This window comes from Mesocricetus auratus, unplaced genomic scaffold (assembly GCF_017639785.1).
Source record: "Mesocricetus auratus isolate SY011 unplaced genomic scaffold, BCM_Maur_2.0 Super-Scaffold_100009, whole genome shotgun sequence".
Classification (NCBI taxonomy): domain Eukaryota; kingdom Metazoa; phylum Chordata; class Mammalia; order Rodentia; family Cricetidae; genus Mesocricetus; species Mesocricetus auratus.
The window spans coordinates 53,812,568-53,825,835 of record NW_024429193.1 but is presented as its reverse complement, the minus strand read 5'-3'; the positions used below and the strand labels follow the sequence as shown (position 1 = coordinate 53,825,835).

Below are 13,268 nucleotides of genomic sequence, written 5' to 3'. Positions count from 1 at the left end.
GTAAAATGAAAGGGACAGACTGAGACAGAAAACTAGCCCCTTGGGGAAGTCAATTGTATGGGATAAATTATTCACGCACCTGATTTCCTGTCACTAAAGGAACCAGATTCCACAGACGCCCTGCCCTAGCTTCCAAAGTTTCTTTCCTGACTGCGGAACTTTGCCTGGAAGGAAAACTTAAGCTGTGACTTGAGTGTATCCACACACCCATCTTTAGTCTTTCCTTTTGAGGTGTAGGGTCTCCCTGGGCGACAATACTTCCTGTCCTGTCAGAAGCTGACCAGGAGGCAGGCAAGGAAGCTGTGGAGTGTGTTTGTGGTTTGCGATTCACAGATCTGTTTGCAGCCTTGTCCAGGCAGCTGGCTTGATGTTCTCCTCAGCTGTGTTTCTAGATTGCTAAACATTCAACCACACCTTTCAGAAACAGCACAACGCTTCCCAGCCCAGGGAATTCAGCTGTCCTCACACCAAGTGAATGCTTTAAAACCCAAAGTAAAGCCTGGTCCCTGGCCTGACTAAATTAACTTCTGATCTGCTAGTTGCTGTCTGCCCTGCCTTTATCAGGTCTAACTTTAGGGACTACAGTCACAGCACTTGGTATAGTCCTGACTACGCTGAAATCACCTTTGTTTTTAATTCCCCTCTGTTGCATAGCAATATAAATAAAACACTACAACCCACCCAGCCACATATGTTGGTTTGAAGAAAAGCCTAGGCCCTGTTTATTCCTTGGTTTATTGTTGTCTGCTCAGCGTTTTCCTATCATTGTGCTGCTCTGGGCTGTTCAGGGTTCTGTCCAACAGGAAGCAAGGCTGTTCCTGGTTGAAAGTCACAGGCCATATATGGCAAGTGGGAAGGTGGTGTCCTTTCTCCCTCACCATGATTGATGCAACTTTGGGTTTTCACTTGGTGATGCCTACAAGGTGCTTCTGAAAAGACTGTCTGTTGCTGTGGGTGGGGGGTGGAAGTTGTTTGACTCAAACAAAGCTTAAAGCTCCTTCTCTCTCACACATTTCCAACAGCAACTGCAGAGCAGTCACTCGTTAGAAAGGATGGTGGAGGGGCTGAAGAAAGACCTTTTGGAGTCTCCCAGACAGCCTACTGTCTGGCCATGACCCACACTGCTGTTTTCTGTTTAAGTGGAAAGACAGAAGCAGTGGCCAGCCTCCCCTGCTGTGCACCAGAGGGACCTAGGGACACTGGGAGAAGCCAAGAGTGCACAATATGGTCAGTCTGGAGAGGCCAGAGCTCTAGTTCTAGTGTTGGGGTAGACCTCAGGCAGGTGCATGCAGTATGGCTATTCAAATCCAGAAAGCTAACCCTGAAAGGTGGATTCTGGTACCACACTGTTAAAATTTACTCCTGACTCCATAGGTCTCACTACCTTAGGGACCGGGTTCAGTTGTTTGGCCTCTTTGAGCCTCCGTTTTCTCGGTTGTAAAATGAGCATAGTAAAGCAGTATGCATGTCACCATGTGATCTTTGTGCAGATAAGACAATCTAATATACCCAGCACTCAGGAGGCAGAGGCAGGTGGATCTACACAGTGAGTTCTAGGCCAGCCTGGTCTACATAGTGAGTTACTGAACAGCCAGAGATACATAGTGAGACCCGTCTTGGGAACAAACCAACAAACAAAAGCAAGTTAATATATGTGAAATCCTGAATGCACAAAGCACATGCTCAATAACCTGAGATCTGTTAGTGATGGTGGGATTCAATAATAGAGTGTAGGTGGGAAGACAGGGCCTAAAACTCAGGAGACTCCTAGAGGAGAGGGGGTATCCAAGTGCTCTCTTCCCACCAGTCAAAGTGGCTGGAGTCTTACAGCTTATGAAAGACATGGAGTACTCCTTCTACGATCCATCCACTCAGAAAACATGTGCTAGATGCCTGCCTGACAGCTGTGGTTCAAAGTCCACTCTCAACCCTACACCTCTCCCTAGCCTTCATGTTATCTTTGACACTAGTTATCCCCAGTCTGGGCTTTGCACCTCGGAGGCAGGGTGTGTTATGAGCCAGCATCCTCTCTTCTGATCCTGAGGGAGTCAAGAGGACTCTAGATAGAAGCTCCTGCCCTAGAGCAGAACTGCTACGTGTCTGCCGTGCTTCTGTGCTCCCAGGTAGAGGCCAAGGGAAGGAGATGGGTCTGGCTTTGGTGGCCAGCGCAGCTCCTGGTATAATGCTAATACTGATGCAGGAGACTTTATCCAACTATATTCTGACTTAGTAGGCCCATATCTATAACAAGCACCCAGGTGACTGGCATTGGTACTCTAAAGACACTTTGTTTGAGATGTGGTCTCAAGAGCTCAGAGACCCTTGATTCTGGATGGCAGGGCAACCCTTCCATAGGGCTTGCTTTCCATGGCTCTTACTTCCGGTTACCACTTTCTCATCATTGGAGGGTTTTTCTCCACTAATGCTCCGCAGTCCTGTTTGCCATCATGCATTGTGTCTCACAGAGTTATTCTAGATTACCCTGCCTGAAGTGTCTCTGGGCAACCTCCAGCCTCCAGCCTTAACACTGACAGAGCCTGCTTGTTCTCCTTGCTAAAGCAAGTGACCTAGCCCTGACCGAGGCAAACTGTGTCAGGGTCTCTAAGAGGTGGAGAGGTGGACTTGCCATGGGGTCATACGCAGGCTGGAGTCACCTCATACAGGTAGACGGGCGCTGCCTTTGCCTGCCTTTGTCACCGACCTCGACTTTCATAATTACCATGCAAACACGATTTTAGTTTACAAAAAGCTTCCACATACATGATCTCATCTGATAATGAATTATTAGCAACCTCTGTCTTCACAGCCTTTTATTTTTAATTTTCACAATAATTTAATTAGCCCTGTTTTAAAGTATGGAAGCTGAAAGGTGCAGTAAATAGAACCTTTTCACATTATTAATGTATTGGGAGGGGGAATACAAAGCATAAGGAAAGAAACCAGAGGACTGGGAGATGGCTCAGTGGGTAGGAGCAGTTGCTGAGGACCCGAGCTCTAACCCCCAGAATCTCTGTAAAAAGCTGAGCATGGTGGCTTGCTGCCTTTGTACCCAGCACTGTTCTGGGGTGGAGACCGGAAGATCACTGGGACTTGCTAGCTGCTGTCCTAGCTCCAGATTCAATGAGAGGCCTTGCCTCCAGTGGCAGGGGAATAAGACAGAAATAAATAGGCACCAGGCATACACATGGGCATACACCCACAGAAAGAAATGAAAACTACTGGAATCAGGTATGGTGGCTCATACCTATAGTCCCAGCATGCAGAGGGCCGAGGCAGAAGGATTATTTATCTAGTTCAAGGCCTGCATGAGCTGCATAACAAGACCCTATCTCAACAAACCAAAACAAAATTTCTGTTGGCTCGGAAAAATATAGTCTATGATCAGAGTGATTATAGCCAGTGTCAGGTTCAGTCTTGAAACATTCTGGAGATACTAGGACAAGGACATGCATAAAAATACCATGGTGTGTGGCTGAAACAGGAGAAGGGTGAGGAGCATGACTGATCAGTTTAAGGCAGGTGAAAACAAGATGGAAATTGAGAAAAGCTACACAGAGAGGTAATTTTTAAGAAACCATTTAAGAAATTAATTTCCACATCAGAGGCTTGAAGGACAAAAACCTTGCCCAACCATAAGGCCAGCACTACCGTTTTCTGTGAGCACAGCCTCTTGTTAACCCCTTCAGTCCTCACCACAGCCCTGTGAAGCTGTAGCTCTTGTCCCCAAGTTACACCCCAGGAAAGAAATACAGTTACAGAAATTTGTTCAGGACACAAAGAACTGGCCAGCAGCAGCTGAGGCTCCAGCATCTTTGTCCTTAGACTTCCTGAGTCCCCAGACTAACAGAGAGAGAAGGTGAGAGCTAGGACAAGTATACAAGTGACTTCTACAACTGCTCATCCACTATGGTGGCCTTGCTACTGAACACTTGGGGCTGTTTAGACTTAAGATTAAATAAAATGTGATATTCTTGTCCTCTGTCCTGCTGACCACATTCCAAGTACTCAGTAGCCATCGGTGCCAAGTGGCTACAATACAGGATAACAGAGATGGCAATGTTTATAAAACTCTGTGTGTGTGTGTGTGTGTGTGTGTGTGTGTGTGTGTGTGTGTGTGCCTCTCCATGTGTGTGCTCGGGTGTATCTATGTATAAGTGTACATGAGTGTATGTCAACAACCTTAGGTATTATTCCTCAGGTGCCAGCCAGCCAGTTTTTTTTTTTTGACCAGGTTTCTCACTGGCCCAGAGCTCACCAAGTAGGCTAGACTGGCTGGCCAGTGAACCCAGGGATCCACCTGTCTCTTCCTCCCCAGCACTGGGATTACAAGGGTGAGCCACCACAACTGGCTTTCTTTACATGAGTTCTGGCAATCAAACCCAGATCTTCGTTCTTGCTAAACAAGCACTTTAATATAACTAAGGCATCTCCCACCTCTCACTGAAGAAAGTTCTACTAGACAACTCCAACCCGAGTATACTTATTCTTTGTCTCATAACTACATTTTCATCTTTTTTCTTCCTAGGTCTTAAATAAACTAAACTTAAAAAATTGGAGGCGATGCCTCCAAAGGGCACCAGCTTTCTGGTGTGGTTTTCAAAGCTGAAGGGAAGTCCAGCTGTCAGCCAAAGCAGGAGAGTAGTCGATGAAAATTGGGAGGCAGTGGCAGAAAGCTAAGTACCATGGGGAGGGAGGTGCCCTCTTGAAGATTAAGCTTTCAGTTTGAATAGAAAGTGAACCCATCAGCATGAAAAGGCCAAGAGCCAGGCACTCCCAGCTCTAAGTGTGTGGCTGAACTCCAAAGGCACTCTCCCTATTGACCCCTGCAGACAGGTGAGTCTGCAGACTCATGAACCTACATTTAGAGAAGCTTAGTGTCTTGACGGGGGTCTAGACAGTCTGGCCACACCCTCCTGCCTAGGACCCCTATTTCTACCTGCTCTGCCGACGCTACTATTCATGCAGATGGATGTGTTTGCCATCCTGTCTATGAGCATCATTATTCAGTCTGAACACTCGAAAAAGAACATTTCTAGAAAAAAGAGGCATTGCTAAAATGAGTGAAAAGAGTCAGATTATAAATGTGAGCACACCCGTGTGCACGGGGGCGAGTGTGCGGTAATGAACAGGGATGGTAACGCACAAGGACCGCGCAAGGGCCAGGGAGGGGAAGGTTGCGTAGAAAGCTGCATGATCATCCTTCACCCGGAAACAGACTGGCACAGCTCCTCAGTGACCTCAAAGCAGGTTCTAAGGAAACTAGTATTAGGGAAGGTGTCTAGAGAACACCAGCACAGGTTTTGTGCTGTCTCTACTCTATTCCACCCAAGGTAACTTCTCGGCAACAAAGTATCTCAGCTTGTTCCAGTCTGAGTTCTACACATAGCATTTACTTTCTGCCACCGTTTCTCACGGTAATCATGAAAAGCTGGCTAAGGAGCACTAGTACTGGTCCATATTTAGGCGTCCTGGTGACAGAGAGATGTCTCAGAGAGCATATAATACTCTTGCAGAGGACCCTTTGGTTTCTGGTACCCACATTGGGAAAGTCGCCACTGCTTGTGACTCCAGTCTGACTCTCTTCTGGCCTCCGTGGGCACCTGCACTCATAGGGGATATATGTGTACCTGAGCGCACACACACACATACACGCACCATTAAAAATAATAACATAAACCTTAAAAAAAAAAAAAGAATCCTAGTGATCTTCCCAAAGCCATCCTCTTAGCATCCTTGAAGTATGATAGGCAAGCACATAGATCTTAGCAAAGACAGCTCAGCCCTGGGTAAGAAAAGGCAGGCAGTGGCAACCAGTGGTGAGTTTAACTCAAGGCTGTGGCTTAATAGATTTAGGCTTTAGTTCTGGGTCTATATGATCTTCCCTGATAGCGCCATCTGCTCCCTGACATTAATCAGTGGCCTGGAACTTTGTTTCGCTGTGTAGGGAAAACTACAAAGCCATCGTCTTCCTCCAAATTCTTGTCTCCCTTAGTCTATTCCTTCCCCGTACTTCTTCCAACCCAGGGAACCATGTGGTGAACAAACACAGCCCATGTCACACTGTTCACAGACACCAGTGTGTTGTCAGCATCCCCTTCCCTGGCCAGCCTCTTTCCCGGGTTCTTCCCTTTCCCGAAATTTCTCTTCCCCACAGTACTTGTAAACCGCCTCCCAGCAAGGTCAGATGACCCACTCAAGTCCACTTCATAACAACTTCAACAAACAGAAAAGGGCGTGTTTGTCACAAATACGCAGTCAAGTGTTCTTTCCAGAGAACAGAGCGCTTTCTGATCCTATCAAAGTTTGAACTGCAACATAGACAATAAACACTGAGTCATCCTGAAGTACGCTCGCGGGGTGGGTGGCTCAGTGGGTAAAGGGGCTTGCTGCTAAGCCTGACGGCCCGAGTTCCACACGGTGGAAGATGAGAGCCAGAGGTTGTCCCTCCAGATGCAGTCCCCCATGCAGTGCACACATGTACCTTCACATGCACACACATGCACACATAGCAGATAAATAGATAATCTGACCATGTGCTCTTACCTGAAGGAAGCACAGCTTGCCCCCATGAAGGAATAAGAGGGCAGATCACAACATGGAGTCTCAGGTGCCACCAGCCATTTTCAAACAGCCTTGTCACCATCTGCTGCCACAGCAGCCCTTCCTCCTGCTGATGTCAAGAACGGGGCAACAGGTCTTTTGGAGGCCGTTTGGTATGAATGCCGAATGGCACTCAGCCATTGTATATTTTCTGGTAAAAACCCTTGCTTCTGAGACAGTGCCATCTGAATCCTGGCCTTGCTTTCACTACACAATTCGAGGCAAGTCTTGGGAGCCCGTTTCCCACTCTGAGCAAATTAGTGTCGTCTTCTGAAGCAAATGTGCTTGTGGCATCTGGCTGCTGCAAGGCTGAGGCAGAGGCAGCCCTGCCTTCGTGGAGGCTTAATGGGGCTTCAATCAGATCAGGCATGGTGAGTGCTCATTAGGACTCCATCTAGGGCATGAACCGCCACCACAAGCAGGTAATAGCTTGAAAGCATTTAATGGAGACTCTAGGACAGAAGCCTCATTTTCAACTTCATGTGGCTTCATCCCAAAAGAGAGAGTATCAAAACAACCGGGTTTGTGTGCACACAGCGTTCACCATAGGGAAGCAAGAACATAGGGCTGGATTTGTTCTCCTTTTGCTTAGGCCAGCATGTGTGACTGTGTTATAGTAACCACATGAAGTGTGCACACGTTGGCCAGGAAGAGGGGCATGTGGGCTTATTCTTTGCGACCATGACCATGTGTGGTTCTCACATCCCTGGAGGCTTAGGAAACCTGATAGCCAGTGCTATGGTGGTGCTTTCTTCCACTGCTGGCGGGTATTTTGCTGAGTGCCTCCGACACTATATCTGAGCTGCAGTTGCTGTGTCTCCCAGGCACAGGTAGATTTGAAAATAGTGCTTTATGAAGTCCCACCTTAGCTGTGAATGCAGAGGTTTCTGGGGACTTCTGCCAGTCTTCAGTCCAGGCTAACATACAAAAGAAGCTCCTGGCTCTGGGTTCAACCCTGACCCCAGAAAAAGAAAGAAAGAAAAAAGGGGGCAAGAGGAGAGGGAAGGGATGGAGAATGGAAGAGAATGGGGAAGAGGAGAAATATGGGTTAGAACTGAACATGGTGGTAAACATCACTAATCCCAGCAAAAAGGCTGGAGCAGAAGGGTCACAAGTTCAAGGCCAGTCTGAGCCAAGAAGTGAGACCCCGCCTCAAAACAAACCAAAACATACACAACAACACCAAAAAAGCTTAGAATGGGTAGCTTAAATTCCACAAATTGAGTTGGGTTTGTGTACACATGTTATGGAGGCTGGCATCTGAGTCAGGATCTAGCACTTCTGGCTTTCAGAGGATCATCTTCTCAATTCATCCTTATCATGGGCAGAAAGAAAGCAGACTTTCTGCTGCTTCCTACAAATATACTGCCCCCACTATGAGCACCGCCCCCCCCCAGTTTCACCTAGCTCTGATTAGCAGTATGTGCACACACACACACACACACACACCGCCAAAGGTCCGATCTCCAAGACCCTCCACACTGAGGGTAGCCTTCATCATGTGTGTTTGAGGCGGAGAGTACAATCCATTCCACAGCTGACCTCGGCCTCCCCTCCCCCACCTTGGCTTCACTCTGTAAGGCTGAGAGGAGAATGCTTAGCATCCAGCAGCTGAGAGCTGCCCCTGCTCTCACAGAGCTCGGGCCTTTAAAGCCCAGAAATATTTAAATAGCAGTAGTTATGTGAGCTATGAAACAACACACATATCTAGGCCAGGCCAGGCTTCCCTGAGGAAGTGACCTGAGAGCTGAGAGTGAGGGGAGTCACCCTGTTGCGGGCAGTGCCCATGAAGCAGCCAAAGCAGAAGCCCCCACGTGAGACGTGAGACGCCAGGGAGCCAGGCTCAGGCATCTCAGGCCCTTCCATTGTTCCCCACCGGGGTATAAGCACACATGGGTGGCTGGATCTCCCCCTGGGGATGCTTTCAGCCCAGAAAGGATCCTCTCTGCTGGCTTTCATCAGCAGAGAGCTGAGTAGCGGCTCGCATTTGCTCCTTGTCATGCCAGTGGCTTGGGTTCAGGAGGGGAGAACAGGGCATGCTGGCAGACCAGCAGAAGAAGAATGTCTTCATTCTGCATCTACCCCCTCCCTGCAGCTGGATGTATGCACCTCCCTTATCCGTTATTCATAACTGAAAAAAAAAAAAAAGGAAAGAAAGACGGGGCTTTCATCAGCAATCCCTGAAAGACGGAAACAAGTGCAGAAAAACACAACTGAAATGCACCAGCGGTCCTGTGTGATAGGTCCTCTGTGAGCAGCGCTTGCCTCAAGCCGAAGGACTTGCTTTTTGCAAACAGTTGTTATCTGGTAGAAACATTCTGTCCATCCGCTTTGCTTCAAAACACTTTAAATCTGGTCTTCTTTGCCACTGAGTTTTAGACCATAAACGGTCTCTCTAAAGACATCTTGGCAGTTTTCTGTGTCCTGCAAACTCTCCAGACCAGGGGTAGCTGTTGAGATGACTTGCCCATGATAATATCTGTGGCTTTCCTGTTTAGCGGTGGGTTTTTGTGACCCTGTCTGCTCCTTGTACTGTGTTCCAGTCCCCATTTTCCCCCATTTACTTTGTGCATGTTTATGCAGTAGGTTCACTTGTGTTCCCCAAACCTACACTGTCTTGTAACATTTTCTCCCTTCCTTTTTGATTTTCCTGTTTCTATTTAAGATAAAGTCTCACTATGTAGCTAGCTCTGCTGGTCCAGAACTCCCTGTGTAGACCAGCCTGGCTTCTGACTCACAAGGGTCATCCTTGTCTCTGCCTCATATGTGCTAGAATTAAAGGTGTGTGCCATCACTTTCCAACTCTTTCAGTTTTTTGCTGCTGTTTTGGGGACAGAGTTTTGTCATGTAGCCCAGGCTGGCCTAGCATTTGAAATGTAGCCCGGGCTGGCTAGCACTAGTTACATAACTCGGGCTAGTTACATAACTCACAGTAATCCTCCTGCTTTAGCCTTCTAAATCCTGGAATTACAGGTACACACTATCACACCCAGCTTTCTCAATGCATTTTAGGAATGCCATGTGTATAACTGAAACACAAGAAAAGAATGGCTACCGTTTCTCTCTGGTGACCACGTAGCAGTCGGGTCTGTGATAGGCTGGCCTGGAATCGATTCTCACCCAGTGGCTTCTCTGTGGGACCCAGAAAATTTCAGAAGTGCTAATTTGTCCTCTCATCTGAATCCTTGGCTCCTAGATCATAATGAATGTTCCATTAAGCCTTTTGTGTGTTGGGTTTGTTTTGGTTTTAATGTTCTTATTCATTTGTTTTTAGTAATTACCACCAAGATTCAGTTCACTCTGTTGTATGAAAAGTCCATTCCTAGGCCGGCGAGGTGGCTCAGAGGGTGAGGGTGTTTACCACCAAGTTTGGCAATCTGAGTTCAATCCTTAGGACCCACGCAGTGGCAGGATGACGATGGAGTTCCAAAAGTTGTCCTTTGACCTCTACATACTCGCTGTGGCATGTGCATGCCTGCACCCCCCCACCCCCACACACAATGGATGACTAATATAAAAAGAAAAGTCCATTCCTACAAAAGCAACAGCATTGCTTCTTATAATTCTGCTAGGTACACTGGTAGCAATCCCTAGAAGGAGAAAGGCCCTCAACAATGCTCCTTCGTTGCTACAGTGATTCTCACTGGCCCTCACGGGTCTCCGTGTCATCCCCTCTGTGCTCCTCAGTCCCCTGAGCATTTTTCTGTGGCTGCTCACTGTGTCTGGCAGCCAAGCAACATTCAGCCTCCTGCTCACTCCCACCAAAAGATGAGTTAAGTTCCTCTCTCCCCTCCCTCGGGGCCCTGCAGTGGGCTTCCCAGGATGACGGCAGGCTAAGCAGCAGGCATGCCATGGCTGCCCTGCACTCCTGTGATGATGACGCCTGTGCTCCCCAACACTGGTCTCTTCCTCAGCATAACACGGAGGTAAGAAGCGACTCTTCCCTGTGCTGTTCCTTCTGCCTTGAGCTTCCTCATCCCATGAATCCTTTGCTCTTCCAGGAAGTCTACCTCATTCCTGAGGGTCTAAATCAGAATGGGGATGACTGCGGGCGGGCCTTGTGCTCTGCGTGTCCGTGCCCCCCCCTCGTGAAGTGTGCTCTTTCTCTTCTGCACAGCTGCCACATCTTATTGCATCTCTTCCTTTATGTGATTGTCTGACCTGTCTCTGAGAAGGAGCTCAGTGTCTGACTTGGGTTGGACCAAGGTTGATTGTTACTAAATGCACAAGGAAGAAAAGAAATAAGTGAATGGAGATAAAGGTGGGGGCGAGAAGGGAACGGGCGCGCTCGCATTTCTTGCTTGCTTCAGCCTTGGCTGAATGTAGCTACAGTACGTCTAAATGCAGAATGGGCTGAAATTAAAGCAGTGTGGCACAGGAGACATGGGGCCCCACTGAATTAAAACTTAGGACCGAAGTTGACTGAAAGCTTCTCTTAAGCGTCGGGGAGAGCATCTTCTAGCTACAGGGAAGGCACACAGTAACAAGAACCTTGCGTGACGGGAAGCTTGCTTCCTTTGTTCTCGACAGGGATGGAGTTAGTGTGATATTTTTTTTTGGTTTTACGAGATAGTGTGATATTTTTCCCCTTGAGCAATGTGTCTAGTGTGCAGTATACCAACCTCAAGGGCAGCAAACATGGCATCTCATGAGCCTGACGGGGTTGGAGCTTTCAGAAGGGCTGGAGAATTACTTGGTTGCTGCTGTGCCTTCTGCTTCTCATTGCGGAAGCCCTGGCCAGCTCCTTACCCACAAATCCCTAACATAGCCCACAGCACTCGGGGAGGATTCCCTGCCACACAGTGATGACATTCAGCTAAGCCACAGTTTCCTTGACCCAAGGAGGAAAGCCTTGTGTGTGGTTTGGGGTTGGGGGCGTGGATGAGCAAGCGCAGATTTTTTCCCATTGCCCAGTGGCTCTAAATTGCAACCTCTCTTTTCATTTTCCATTATGCCTCAAACACAACTGTGCCAGAGCTAGACGAATGGATTCTGTCTGGGAGGATGATCCAGACAGCTATAAATTAGAGTTTGTGTTCAGAGATTCCAAAAATGTGGCCTCATGTAGGGTGTCCCTGAGACTAGTCACCTCCTCCAGAGTCTGTGTGGTGGCTGCTGGTTTGGGCCCAGGGCCTCTGTCAATAGATTTTGCTTTGTGTTTGGAAACTGTCTTTCCATTAAAGAATGAGAGAGACATGAAAGTAGGGAAGCCTGTGAGGTTTGCTGGACAGACTCATCCCAGGCAGCCCCAGGCATTTCTAGGGACAGCTTTAACCAAGGACAGTGCTCCTCCCTGCACATAACAGCCAGGGACCCCAAGGCTGGCACCTTCCTGAGTTAAGCACAGACCAGAAGACTCTCCATTTCCCATATTGGACAAGAAAGCCAGTATGCAATTCTTCTCAAAAGCTATGCTTTCAAGCCTAGAAGACTAAGGCATAATTAATGCAGAAGACAGAAGGGAAACATCACCTGCAATTCCACCCTTAAAGATAAATAGTGCCATGCTTTAGCATGATTTCATCTCATGTTTCCGTGTCAGCCTCTTCTTTTAAGACTCTTTCAAAAGACAGTTGAGGCCAGCTGTTTTAGCTGCCCCATAAATTACCCAATTAGTGTCCTCTCTAAGGGCTGGGAAGCCTTAGTTATTCCACAAGGGAGTAGCCAGGGGGGAGAGCCCTCACTAAAGGCAGGCCTGCATAGTTCTTCAGAAGCCAGCCCCACAGGGACTTGGCTCTGGGAAGCGAGAGAAGAAGAGGAGGAAAGCCCTCATAAATATAGCCAGGTAACCCTGCCAGGGCAGCACCACATCCCTCTCAAGCAGCCCTACAGGAGAGAAGGAACTGCCCAGGAAGACCTCTGGCCTAATCCCAGCTGGGTTATTACCTCTGCTCTGCATTCTCTCCCTGACTTCTGCCAGCATCTTGGGGTGCTCTCCTCTTTTCAGATGAGAGCAGACCCTCACTGTCTGGTGAAAGGCTAGGACTGCCCAACTGTAACTTGAAGAGTTGGAGACACATGATGCTCTTTTTACATCTCTGATGATTTCCCCATAGTGCTTTGCACTCACGAGGTACCCCATAAATAACTGTTAATTGATCGATACAGCAATATTCAAGAGTGATGCTGTAGAAAAAGCACCTTGGCTGGAGCCTGCTGGCCTGCAGTTGAGACAGTCCTGAGACTGACACGCAGGGCTTCCAGCTTAGACATGGAGCCTGTGACAGCCTTCAGCCTCAGGAAAGGAGCTTGGTGATGACTCTACCAGCTGCCAGCCTGCCCAGCCACTGACTGTGCCAGCCACTCAGTCTCTCCATGAGCCACATGGCATACAGACCCTGCCTTTTCAGAGAAACATTTTTTCCTTTCTCGCTTTCCATGGAAACTCAAAATAGCAACAACAACCAAAAAAAAAAAAAAAAAAACCTTCCTTGCCTGCAAAACCATGCCTGGGCAGGCAGGGGCAGGGCAGTGGTCACCATGTAGGAATCAAGAAGAGGGGGTCACAGGAGTCTCTGAACAGAGTTCTTGTTGGAAACTTCGTCATGAAGTGTAGGTGGGCTCCCAGGTTGGTGTGGGTTTGTTTGTTTAGGTTTTCTTTCTTTCTTTCTTTCTAATTTAGAAGTTGGCCTCCCCCAGGTCTTAGAGTTCATCTTGCTCTTGGTGAC

At 48.1% G+C, this 13,268-nt stretch overlaps 1 protein-coding gene and 1 long non-coding RNA gene across 3 annotated transcripts in view; one reads left to right on the top strand and one right to left on the bottom strand.

Annotated features, from left to right (window-relative positions):
* Tspan2 (tetraspanin 2) overlaps positions 1-13,268 on the top strand; it is a 38,373-nt gene that overhangs the window by 2,937 nt on the left and 22,168 nt on the right. The window contains exon 2 of one of the 2 annotated variants that reach the window (XM_040752138.1): positions 10,410-10,526. The exons of the other annotated variant lie outside the window; for it this stretch is intronic. Coding sequence (XP_040608072.1) covers positions 10,410-10,526 — 117 coding nt within the window. The remainder of the gene's footprint in view (positions 1-10,409; positions 10,527-13,268) is intronic. 2 annotated transcript variants of the gene reach the window in all.
* The window catches only part of LOC121142371, a 46,103-nt gene that overhangs the window by 31,272 nt on the left and 1,563 nt on the right, over positions 1-13,268 (bottom strand). The window contains exon 2 of the long non-coding RNA XR_005879377.1: positions 6,544-7,555. This is a non-coding gene — a long non-coding RNA (uncharacterized LOC121142371). The remainder of the gene's footprint in view (positions 1-6,543; positions 7,556-13,268) is intronic.